The sequence below is a fragment of the Euprymna scolopes genome, chromosome 1, assembly GCF_053919585.1.
Source record: "Euprymna scolopes isolate OS-2025 chromosome 1, ASM5391958v1, whole genome shotgun sequence".
Lineage (NCBI taxonomy): Eukaryota > Metazoa > Mollusca > Cephalopoda > Sepiida > Sepiolidae > Euprymna > Euprymna scolopes.
This window is the reverse complement of record NC_136482.1, coordinates 52558466-52572076: the sequence shown is the minus strand read 5'-3', so window position 1 is coordinate 52572076 and position 13611 is coordinate 52558466. Positions and strand designations below refer to the sequence as shown.

The following is a 13611-nucleotide window of genomic DNA, read 5'->3' as shown; positions in this document are numbered from 1 at the left end:
TTTTAAAAATGTTTTTGAAATATAGTTTTAAAAATGTTTTTGAAATATAGTTTTAAAAATGCATTAAAAAGTATTTACTGTTGTTCCTATTTACTCGCCTCCCCACGAATGCAAAGTTAAACACAAGGTCGGTTTTTAATGTGAGAAATATACAGCTCCCCAAAAAGATGCACTTTCGATCAGAACAAAAATAAAAATGACCTCAGTCTAGAAGAAGTTCTTCAACAATTATTATATTAATACAAAAAATTGGAGGGAAGGGGGTTAGCCTCATCTTAAAACAATATCCCCCTCAAGAACCGTTCTACAATTTATTATTAATCAATATTTATTCAATAATTTCCTTTTTTTTCCTAACTGGCCAAAATGGTCCCTTTTCTGTTGCCCAATTTTCCGGACACCTGAAATTCATTTACGATTTTTACCGAGTGAGTAAATACTTTTCAAAATATTTATTTTCAAATATGGAGGGACGCCGTGTTCCTCTTTTAAACTATATGAGTGAGAACCTAACACCTCCCATCAGTGTAAATATTTATTTACAAATAGTCATTTTAAAATTTGGCGGTGAGGGGTTAGCCATATTTTAAACTAGAGGGTAGAGAGCTGACCCAGCACTTCTCCAACAGTCCTAATTTTCTGTTACTAAAATGCGGGTTTTCCCTATTTATCCATTTTTACCATCTTTTCCGTTTTACCCTGCTATTTATTCCCTTGCAATTTTACCGAGCACCAAGAACACATAGCTTCAAAATAACAGAGTAAAATATTAAGCAATATTTATTTTTAAATATCATTGGGGAGATGATTTAGTTTCCATTTAAAACTAGAGTAGCCCACTAAATCCCTCTTCAGGACGGTCTTAAAATCTATTTTGCAAATTAAAATTATGGATATTGTAAATATCATGACCTCTAGAATAAATGTGCTTTTGTGATAACTGAAATGATTCTAGATAGTGTAAGATAGAGTATTACCGCAACTTCCAATTTCACATACATTTGATGGTATTGTGCGTAATTTGTGAAAATATACTATATATTTTACCCAATAAATAATTCAAAGTGTAGTATCTGGTCTGATATTACACTTTATCCTTTATGTCCTCTGACACTGACAGAAAAATCCTTCTAGACTGAGACAAGTTTTATTGCCGTTTCAATCCAGAGTATCCGTTTTGGGAGAGTTGGATTCCCTATATTAAAAACCGACCTTGTGTCTAACACTACCTTCGGGTAGGGGACGACAAGTAAATAGAATCACATGTAAACTCACACACCCCAGAGGACTGTCCTGGAGGGAGATACAAAGAAGAAATCTCTCTGAGACATGTGGAAACGATAGGAGTATCAACACGCGACGGACCAGTGTCCCTGGGTAAAGACTTTTATCGAAGAAAATGTACCATCCTCTTTGTACCCCTAAATCTTGGAAACTTTTATAAAACATCATCAATCTTAAGGTCTCGTCGCACTTAATTATAACCCGATGTTTTCTTTTCCACAACCTTTCTTTTTCAGCATTCTTGTTCTCTCTCTAATTTCGGAGGTGCCCCAAAAAGGGGACCGACCGAAATGGTGACCCTTTTTCAAACGTCGTTAAATCTATGTTAATTGCCATAAAACTTCTTTTCCCCTACACCCCTTAAAAACTATTTTAACCAGCTAAAGATCCAGGATAACCTTTACGGAGATGGTCCCAACGTCCGCCTCGTTCTGAGCTCGGGGAGAGGCCGTCTGACGTAGGCGGTGTGGAGGCAGAAAATTAGCCCTTCAATAAAGTGCCCAGTTGTTAACTTAAAAAGAAAAAAACCGTTCTAATTTTTATTTTTTTTAATTTAAACAGTTCAAATAATTGGAATTTTACAAAATAAACAGTTCAAATAATTAGAATTAAAAAGAAAACAAAAAAAAAAAACAGTCCACATGATTAGAATAGTTCCACGTGGTTAGTTAACCCTGTAAAATTCTGCGATTTGTTTCACAATATTTGTAAAAGCATCTGTCTGGGACATATCGCATATTTTAGGGTTAGGGTAATTTTCTGCCTCGACACCGCCTACGTCAGACGGCCTCTCCCCGAACTCAGAACGAGGCAGACGTCGGGACCATCTCCGTAAAGGATAACGAAGACCCATAAAATAATGATCGACAAAAAATGCAATTAATGGAGTAATCTTGCATCGTTCTGCGACTTACAGAGGAAATAGAATTTGAAGAAAATGGAGACCGACATAGGTAGTGAGATTTATAAATAAGATTATATTAAAATTGAAAGTTGATCAAGGGAAATAACTCTTATTTATTAACACGAAGATTTCTAAAGGAGGTGATTTATCACATGATTTTCTTATAGCAAAAAAGTCAGAATTTTGGCGATTTTTTTTTTTTATTTAAAAACACAATCATTTTTCTAGGTTCGATAAGCAAATGGATAATCGACCAGAAGACATTAACCAATTGACAGCAAGCAAACAACAGAAACCCGGTCGGTAAAAAAAAAAATGACACTTCTTTCTGCTTGTGTAAATTTTATTGATTTATTGTGTGTTTATTGGGAATTACACTTATTTTTAATATATACGTATTCGTCATAGAACAAAGATGTTATATTTCAAAAATTATGTAAATGTATCTTTTGTACCATATTAAAAGAAGCTACAAATAAACTAGTAATATTTTTTTTTTCCTAAACACGGAAGTGTCTTCGGGAGATATGAAACACTAAAACAGTAAAACATATCCAATTAGGTAGAAAAGTAACTTATAATGCCTTTGATAACATTTGTTTTTTGAGAACTTTTTCGAATCTGTGTACAAACCCCAAAATAAGTTTAAAAAAAAAAAACAACAAAAAAATCGAAACTTTATTTTCATAAACAATAAAAAAAAAAAAATCATGTTCATGCTAGCTTTTTCTTTTTTTTTTTTTTTTTTTGCATTGAGAAACAAAAAAATTTCTGACTTACAAATGTGGTCATGTCATTTTTACTTTCTATGGTTTTGATATACCCGCGTTTTTATTGGTTACAAAATGGGTGACTGATTTACCAGAACGTTGTTACTAAAAAGTGAGCACCCCTTTCAAATGTCGAAATAATTTTTTTTTTTTTTTTTTTTTTTTCATAATCTGGTTAATTAGTGTCCAATCAATAATAATCCAGTGAAAAAATGTCAAAAACTTATCAGTATAGAAATTACGCAGGTGCGTAATTTCTATACTGAGGGAGGGGGTGATGGTTGTACAACTCCGCCAGGTTTTCGTTTGATTTATTTTGCATAGTATTAACACCTGAACTCTGAGACTATTTGCCATTTTCGGCAAGACTGGAATTTAGGTAGAAAAATAATCTCGAACCCTTTATTACATAAAAGGAACAAAACTCCCTAATCACCGTTAATTTACTATGCCAACAATATAAAAGCAATGATATCGGTATTTCAGAAATTATCAGTTTTAAATAAGCAGAACTTCATTAAAAAAATAAAAATAAACATTATGAAAACAACCTTTTTTTTTTTTTTTTTTTTTTTTAAACAATATATACAGATCTTTTAAAGGTACTTGTACAGTTTAGTCAAGACATTAAAAAAATGAAAATACCGAAAAACGTTTAGGTAAATATCCAGATCCGCTACAACAGAACACCGACCACTCTAATTTGTTTTTTTTTTTTTATAGGTAATTGAGGTCGCTGACAACGAATCTGTTAGTCAAACTTGGGGTAAATTTACCGTTTGCATGGTATTAACCCCTGAACCCACGAACTATTTTCCACCATTTTGCAGCTTCCGTTTACGCTACGCGCAAGCAAACTACGTTGGGTTTTTTTTTTCCAGAACATAGAATTTTCTAATTTTGCAAAATACATTATAGCACTTTTTGGGTGGAAAATTTTAAATTAGCTGAAAAAGAAATAAAACTAGAAAAGGGGTTTGTATTACTGTACACATAGATTCGAAAAAGTTGTCAAAAAAAACAAATATATAACAAATAAATGTTATCAAAGGCAAGATAAGTTACTTTTCTACCAAACTGGATATATTTTTCGTGTATATATTCAATGTAACATGTTTATTCAGCTCGAAAAGCATAGTGTTTACCGATGTATTGGAAAATTCAAGATGGCGCCTCGCTCCCTCTTTAACACGGTAAGTTTGGAAAAAGGTGTTATAAATAAAAAAACTAGAAAAAATACTATTAAAAACCCGCCGAATATATGTCAAGTTATGTCACGGTAACATATTGAGCGAATTTCTAACAGTATTTTGTCTAGTTTATTATTACACCTTTTTCCGAACTTACCGTGTTAAAGAGAGAGTCGGCCGCCATTTTGAATTTTCCAATATATCGGTAAATACTGTATGCTTTTCGAGCTGAATAAACATGTTAAATTGAATAAAAACACGAAAATTATATCCAGTTTGGTAGAAAAGTAATTTATCTTGCCTTTGATAACATTTATTTGTTTTTTGACAACTTTTTCGAATCTGTATACAGTAATACAAACCCGAATTTTCAAAAAGTAACGCACCGACATTTCCCAATTAGAACACCATTTAACATTTTTCGAAGATTTTACTGTTTACATTGGGGGGCGCGAGCGGGGTAGTGTCAGAAATATCGTGAAAATAGTGAATAATTCCACCCCATCTTTCCAAGCTTATAACTCCTCGAAAAATGTAATTCAAGCCCTATTTTTTTTTCAATTAAAGGAGCAAGGACCAAGGTTTTATTAAAAAAAAAAACAAAAAAAAACAATGTGTTTTTTTTTTTTTTAAAAAAGGTTTTAAACTTCGGACTTTACAGGTAAATTTCTAAAAAAGCGATTTTTTTTTTTTGTTTTAAATTTGAATATATTATTTATTGACCTTTTCTCTTCAATTTGTGATATATAAAACTCCCCGACATAATTAATTATTTACTTTTTAATAGACATTTCAAAATGGGTGACACTTGGGGGGGGGCGTGAATTAAAAAAAAACGTTTGTCTAAAATATTATATTCGGTTTATTGGAAAGAACATAAAATTTCACATTGACCCTGAAAATATCGTAAAAATAGAATCAATAGAAAAATTTTGATAGATTTTTAAAGTTTAAAAATTGAAAAATATTGAGTTCGGAAAATTCATTACTGTTATAAAAAAAAAAAAAATATTTCTATTACTTTTAAAACAACTGTAATAGTTTATTTTGGAAGTATAATCCATAAAGAAAATAAATAACCCACTTTTAACAGAGAAATTACGAGATTTTTATATTGTATTCGCAGTTTCGTGTTAGGGGTGTCAAAAATTCCTACAAAAATTCTGATACTGCTAGTCTCACGCCCCCCCAATGTAAACAGTAAAATCTTCGAAAAATGTTAAATGGTGTATTGGTGTTCTAATTGGGAAATGTCGGTGCGTTACTTACGGAAAAACGGTTAACTAAACTGCAGAAGCACCTATTAAGCCACATAAGTTCTATAATTGAATCCCCCTCCCGCCAAAAAATAATGAAAAACAAAGATGTTTGGTGGTTATGTTTTTGTAAACCGCATTAAAAACTACGTGAGACAAAAAAAAAAAAGGTCCCCCAATTTTTTGTACTTTTCTTTAATTGTAAGTCATTAAAAAAATGTCAGTCCGTAATTTTTTTATTGGTACGCCATGTGAGAAGGCAGTTTGCTAGGTGAAGCAAGCTGTCCTTCATGTTGCAGCGCACGCGCGTAGCGTAAACGGAAGCTAAAAAATGGTGGAAAGTAGTTCGTGGGTTCAGGGGCTAATACCATGCAAACGGTAAATTTGCCCCAAGTTTGACTATCAGATTCGTTGTCAGCGACCTCAATTACCTATTAAAACAAATTAGAGTGGTCGGTATTCTGTTGTAGCGGATCTGGATATTTACCAATTCGTTTTGATTGTATTATTTAAATTGATAGATGGTGGTCCTTATGTTTGGCGCTTTTTTTTTCCAAAATGTACGGAGGCGTGTAAAGAACATTATTTTTAAATACATGGCAACAGAATACGTTTAAATTAATTTTATTTTAACTCTAGTCGGTGTAGTTCGTTAATAAAAATGTATTTGTTTTACAAAAGGTAAGTTTTATATTATGTTTTATCCATAGCAAAAAAAAAACCCCACCCCAAAAAACTTACTCTATTAATAATTATAACGCGAACGCTTATCCATAGAAATTAACACAAACACACGAAACGCTGACGTCACTATTAAAATGTGTACTACTGACGTTTTACACATCGCCGTGGAGGTACATAGAAATCTACAAAAAAAAAAAAAAAAAAATTTGTTATATACGAATAAGAGACGGACCTTAAAGTAAAATTTTACCAAAAAATCTAGCAAAAATGTACTAATGGTCAGATTTTCATCAAATTTTCCATATTTTAAGATTAACTCGTATTTTAAAAGCATTTTTCGTTAAATATCTGAGGGGATTTTTTTTAGAGGTGTCCCCCCCCCCCTATTTTTAATGTTACGCAAACTAAACAAAATAAGGTAAATTTAGGTTGATAAAAATTGTGGTAATGTTGACCGAGTCCTTACCATGGGTGTGATTCGCGGCCCAAGGAAATAGCTCATCTCGAATTCGAATTAAGACAGCAAAATATCGAACCGGAAATGAAAAGATGAAATGAAATGAAACATTTTGTATGATTTATTTATTTTTTCATTTTTCTCAGTTATTTATTATCGAAATGAAATGAAACCACTTTATTTGTTGTTGTTTTTTTTTTCTTCTTTTTATTTGTTTATTTTAGTTTTCTTTTTAGGTAACTTTTTAGTATCTTTCTATCCTAAAAAAAAAATCCTTTAAAATTACGTTTAAAATTCCAGGAAACAAATAATTCTTAAGATATGAATTAATCATAGTTTCAAAAAGTGCAGTCAAACCTATAAAAATGGTAATTTTAAAGAAAATTGTGGATGTGGACCTTTTTACCTTTTATTTGGAAGGGCCGCGGCCGCCACAACAACACCCCTGGCCCCTCCATGCCCCACCTAATGTAAACAACTTTTGTGAAATATTAAACGGTTCTTCTGCTCGGTAAATGTCGGCACGATACTTACGGAAAAACAGAAGCACCTGTTAAAAACCATACAAGTTTTATAATTGAATACCCTCCTCCTAAAAATAAAAAACGAAGAACAAATGTATGTTTTTGTAAACCGCTTGTGTAAGCTTACTGACTGCGTTATTAGCGTTTTGAAAACGAATATCACAGTTAAATTTGTTTTATGATATGAAGAAATTACTAGTTGGCCAGAAAGTGGGTGCTCATTTTTCGTTAAATTTATATAGGAAAGTGATCCCCCAATTTTTGAAAAAGTAATTTCTTCATATCATGAAAACTACTTATCTGTCCCAAATTTAAATGTGATATTCGTTTTCAGCACCACCAAAAACCTATAAAAGTCATCATTTTAAAGTTTTTTGAGGAGTTGGAAGAAACTTGACATTGACCATTTTTTTTCTCTTGACCACTTGTTCCAGCGTCATCAAATATTTTTCCAAACTGGAGATATTCAATTCTTTGTTTGGAAAAGGGCTGTTACAGGTGTGTGCTGTGTTATGAATTTAATGATTATTTCCTTCCAATTTTTGTTTCGAAAAGTTTGTCTGTTACTTTGCAGTGCAACCAGTGCATTACAATCATCTGAGTGGATGACGTCGTGTTCCAAGCAAAGTCGATCGGGTGCTAATTTACGTTCAAATTGTGCACAAGTACCAAGATTTCTTTAGAATTCACTCTGGTATGCTTCAAGTAAGCACAGATTACATTTTTTTGATTTACTTGGTTTATACTTTCTAGCCGTATCTACTATTGACCATTTTAATTCAAACTCTTTATTTTTACATAGTTCCCTAACCCAATCACCTAATGCAGTCATGTTCCTCTTTTTATTTGCAATCATTTTTGTTTTATCCTCATTTCTATCATTATCCACATTTCTATTTGGTTCATTGTCAGGTCCAATTTTACATGATGCAACATGGTTTCTGAATCTGTCCTTAAAAAAAAATTTGTCCCCTCTAGGTATATCCTCTTACTATTATCCACCTTAACTTTACATTTGTACACAATTTCAGAAGTTAAGCAATTGCCACCCAATGAACAAGTAAAATAATTAATAAGAACACAGTTCTCAACTGCTGCCAATCTACTATAATATGTTCTAATAATGGTAAAATAAATAAAATAGTGAATAATAATAGGATTGAATCAGAACTAAATTTGGGGAGGAAATGTAACTGTAGAATATCTAACGAAAGTTACCACATTGCATGAAAATTTGAATCTTCCTTTTAAACAATTTTATTTCAAACTACTGTTCTTACAATGCCTATGCACTGTTTTTTTCTCAGAAAATAACCACTGATCATAAAAATCAGTATTTTCAAACCTCATGCTAATCTCACTATATCCTCACTTCACTAATCTTTCATTATGAACATTCCACACAAAAAACACTTATGTTGGAACAATTTAAACTAATATTCTTAACACCTCATGTTGTTTATTATGAATACAGTGATTTTGTGTTCTTTGTTGAGTGTTATTTTCTGGATTTCAGCTTTATTTATTTTTTTTTATGTAAGGATGTTGTTTGGTAAAACCTTTCTATTAATTAGCGATCCCATTAAATTTACCTTTAATGGTCCTGCAGATACACTCTTACTTCAATAAAGTTGCAACACATGCAACCTCAGTCCTATAAATTGATAAATACCAATTATAGATTGGTTATTCTACTGAACTACATTTCCTATAATTGTTAAGATTAGTTTAATGGTTTTGTATTTCGGGATGTGTGTACTCCTTTTCATATTTTACAATTTTATTTAGTTATGACTTACATTGAAATAAAATAAACTGAATTTTGACTAATAATTAAAATAATGATACTTCACAATAATTTTATTTTAAATTGCTGCTTAAATATATCTGAAGTGGTCGGGATCAGTAATTTTTTAAATGATTCTATTTGATTTTTAAATAAATATTGTTTTATTCAAATTCTCAGTAAATGAACAAATCTCTTAAAGATTTCAAAAAAAAAAAAAAATTGAAAAAAGAACAAATAGCAATTTTTTAATACTTATTTCGTTTCATATATTCGGATTTCACATTTTTTATTTACCACATGGCGTTAGTTTCAGGCAGCTATACCATGCAAATTTGTGCATTACTTTCTTTTTATGTATTAATACTTGGTAAGCATTCAGATTGACGATATTTGCAGAATTTGATGAAAAAATGTATATAGGTGATAAAAATCGTTTTATGTGGCACTTGTGCATTTTAGTTTTTAAGGATAGTTTTTTGAAGACTTCCACTCAGAACAAAGAGAGACAATTCAGGAAGTTCTTAAAGTTTTCCAATAATTACGGTTAAAAACTATGAATTTTAATGCTTATTTTCATTTATTACAAAATTTTAATTTTGTAAAAAAGAAAGTTATTTTTTATTTTATTTTTTTTCAGTATTATTAAATGAGGAATAATTTCAAGTGAAAATCTATGTACATCAGCATGATTAGAACCAGTATTTCTTGCCAACTAGCATACCATCTATCTTTCCCAAATAGCTTCATTTACCAACATCTTGCAGCACATGACACCCACAAAACTGAATTTAGGAATATACTAATTAAAAACACCGCCATTTTAGCCATTTCACATGTGATCTGAATTTTGCAATCATTGAAGCTCTACTCATCTGTATGAAAAAACCGATCATCAATCAAGCTCAATATGAAGGAGAAGGCATGCTTAAGTGCTTTTAACGATTTTAATCGTCTTTTCAATAAATTCACTAATGCAATTTTTAATTCATCATTCACCTGAAGATGACTAATAGAAGTCAAAAACGTTCGCAACTCCGTCCTCAGACGTACCTATACATCCTATTGTATATCGATACTCTATGACTGACTGGGATAGTTTTTGTACATTTATATCAGATCTACCTCTGCATTCTATGTTTAAAAATAATGTGTCCTCTATAGTATCAAACCTGACGGAATGGTTAATTGTAGGTATAGACCGCTTTATACCCTCCAAAATATTCCAGCAAAAACCTAACAGCCAGCCGTGGTTTTCTCCAGAATGTGCTGCTGCCATTGTACACAGAAATCATTTTTTCCATTGCTTCCAACGTAATAGATGTACTGATGCTAAAGCCGCTTTCAGGACTGCCAGCAACCACTGTAAAAGAGTAATAAAAAACGCGAGAGAGTTGTATGCTCAGTCTGTCAAGTCAAAAGTAGCTGAACAGCGGCTTGGTTCCCACCAGTTTTGGCAAATGGCAAATATTGTCCTGAACAGAAGTGTGTGCTCTATCCTAACCTGAGGTAATCTCTTCAGCATCAGACAAAGCCAGACTCTTTGCCAAGAACTTTGCAGCTAATTCTACCCTATGCGACCAAGGCCGTCAACCCCACCTTATTTCTGCCGGTATCAGAAAACACGCTATGCAACATACAAATATCTGTGCGTGATGTTGCCTAGCTAATCAAAAACCTTGATTCCAGTAAAGCAACTGGCCCTGACGGCATTCCAATTATAGTGCTGAAAAAGCTTCAACCAGAATTAGCTCCCATACTTACAAAACTGTTTAAGCATTGTCTTAAAGAGAATTGCTTCCCAACACCCTGGGAAACCTCATCAGTATGCCCTGTATTTAAGAATTCAGGTGGTCGGTTATCTTCCTCTTAGTACAGACCAATTAGTTTCCTGTGCGTCATGAGTAAGTTACTGGAATCTGTTAAATAGAGAAGTAGTCAACCACCTCAGCAAAAATAATCTTAGTGACATGCAATATGGTTTCGTTCGGCTAGATCTACAGCAGATGTGCTAACGGTTCTCATAGAATTAGTGAATCTCTTGACAGAGACTTCCTTTCTAGGGCAATTGCTCTTGACACGTCAAAGGCCTTTGATAGGATATGGTCTACTTCATAAGATATCCAACTATGGTATAGCTGGAAATGTTTTCTCAATTATTGAATCATTTCTGTCATATCATATAGGTTCATAAGAGTAGTGGTTGATGGGCAGAAACCAGAAGCTCCCTCAAGGGTCCATCCTGGGCCCAACTCTCTTCCTGATCTACATCAATGATCTCCCAAATAACATCCTAAGACCCTTTGTTGACATTTATGCTGACGACACTATTATCTATGGCAACACATCGAAGGCCATAAATGACCAAGTTCTCTCTAACTCTCTTTCCTCTAATCTTGAGCATGTGGTACAATGGGGAAAGCGGTGGCTGGTTACTTTTTATTTATCTAAAACCAAGCTCCTATCTTTACATCATCAATGCTCTGATCCTCATCTGGCATCAATTGAAATGAATGGCTCTTGTCTTGGGAAGGCTGCATATTTTGACAAGTTTCTGGGCTTCACATTTATTCCTGATTTAAAATGGAACACAAACATCAACTCTGTTGCCAAGGCTACTGGAAAAATGGATCCTTCTACCGCTCCAGTAGATATCTCACTCCTGATGCAATTCTCTACCTATATAAAAGCCAGGTACGGCCAATGATGGAGTACTGTTGCCACATCTGGCCAGGAGCTACTAGAAGCAGTTTATCCTGCCTTGACAGAGTTCAAAATAGACTTCATGGCTTAGTAGAGGGAAGTCCTTTTCTTTTCCCTGCCACCTCTTTCCCACAGAAGAGACATTACAAGCCTGTCTTTGCTTTATCATTATTTTCATGGCAAGTGCTCATCTGAGCTTCAATCTATGGTCCCTCCTTGCCAAACTTTCATGAAAAACACTCGTCTAGCCAAAACCACTATCAATAATTTCCCGCACTCTTTATCTGTGCCTAAACCTAAATGTAGATTCTATGAACAAAGCTTCTTTCTTAAAACTGCACACCCGTGGAACTCTGTTCTGTTTGCCTGCTTTCCAGCTGACTACAATTTGATTGTCTTCAAGTCCAAAAGAAACAAGTTCTTGATGAACCGTCCCCCTAAGTAATCCAATTCACAAAATTTCCACTACTTATGATTACTATGCACTTTTTATTTCTTAAATTCATGATGTTAAAATTTGGTCTATATTTAGCTATTATAAAATTCTGTACTCCTGAAAAGGTATTCACATATGTGTATATATGGTATATACTGTTGGTTTGGGCTACACATCTATTTATGTGGATGTTGTATATATAAGTGCATTTATGTGTGTGTATGTGTGTTATATTCATGTATTGATGTACCAATATTTAGATGTAAGGATAAACTTATATATTGGTTCAAATGTATTTAAGCATGTGGGTATGAATGTGTGAATACACACTTGGAGTGTATGATAGATGTGTATAGGTGTGTACGTTATATATGTATGTATGCATACTGTGTGGTCCTCAGTATATTAATGTAGATGTAGACAGTTTGAATATTGATATGATATGAATTAGACTAAGTACCCTAAATAAACTGACACCATTCATACTTAGAAATAAAGTTTTTTTTTTATTACAGTCATTAAAGAGAAAATTAAGTTCTAATCTAACTAAATGAATCTCTTTGGAAAAATTTATTGATAATAAAAAATAGGGATTAGAAATGCTGTTCAAAACTGACCAACCGTCTGATGACCCCTCCCATTCCTGTTATATTTTTTTTTTCAATTTTTCTCTTTTAATTTTCATTTCCTCTTCCCCCTCCCCATTAACATCCATTCGTTAGTAGTTTCACCTTTCTTTAGTAAAAGTAGATAAAAACCCTATTATATACAAGAAATGTTCTTGAATTTAGTCTTGATAATGATTTTTGGGTTGATGATATAGTTTCTTTGAAAGGAGGCACTGCTGAACCATACATGCACATATGTAGCCAAAAATATTGGTATAAATAAACATACTATATATATATATATATATATATATATATATATATATATATCGGGCAGTCTGTCGATTTCGACGATGGCGTGGAGGTCAGGTAATGTCCGTGTCGAACATGCAATTTGAGTCCAATCGGAGCGCTCTTCAGCAAGAGCATGACCATTATACTCCAATCATCTAAGTGCAGAGATCACGCTGTGACTTCCAGTCCATCAAACCTGCAGGTACGCCCTCACTCCATCGCCATAGAAATTTATCCTCTCTCCCAGCCTAGGATAAGTAGGAATGAGCAGCTTGCCCAGTACTGCTAGCACCCTCTCCACTAAAAGCAAAAGTAAAGAGGAAAGGACAGGCCAGGACAGTCTGCACAAATAGAATCAGCAACATCCGATGGCTGACACAGACCGAGTCATGTTTTACATTACCCTTGTTAACCGTGCTGGCACGGCGGTGCTGGTTCATTTGCTGCGCAGGCCGTTGGGATTCCTTCCTCATCCGCCAATAATATGGTTAACCAGGGTTGAATTTTTGTGACCCTACACAGTGCGCTAGTAAGGATTACACCTTGCCCAAGGGTGACCCAGCACTGCAAGGACTAAGAAGTAGTGACGTTCTCACCAAAGTCCTGGAGCTCTTGCACCAGGGCCTCGTTGCCGTATGTAGTTTTACTTCCTACCCAGGACTATACTATATATATAATGATATATATCTATATATATATATATATATATATATGA

The 13611-nt window shown here is 33.3% G+C and overlaps 1 protein-coding gene across 13 annotated transcripts in view; it reads left to right on the top strand.

Annotated features, from left to right (window-relative positions):
- The first annotated feature begins 2036 nt into the window (after positions 1 to 2036).
- Positions 2037 to 13611, top strand: part of LOC145295040 (zinc finger SWIM domain-containing protein 7-like) — a 66585-nt gene continuing 55010 nt past the window's right edge. For 2 of the 13 annotated variants that reach the window (XR_013869881.1, XR_013869883.1), the window contains exon 1: positions 2247 to 2487. Coding sequence is in view for 3 of the 13 variants with exons in the window: in XM_080141449.1 (XP_079997575.1) it covers positions 2430 to 2487 (58 nt within the window). In the remaining 10 variants the exon portion in view is untranslated. Of the gene's footprint in view, positions 2488 to 7643; positions 7775 to 13611 lie in introns of all 13 variants that reach the window. The other 11 variants (XR_013869877.1, XM_080141498.1, XR_013869876.1 and 8 more) reach the window with 11 other exon arrangements.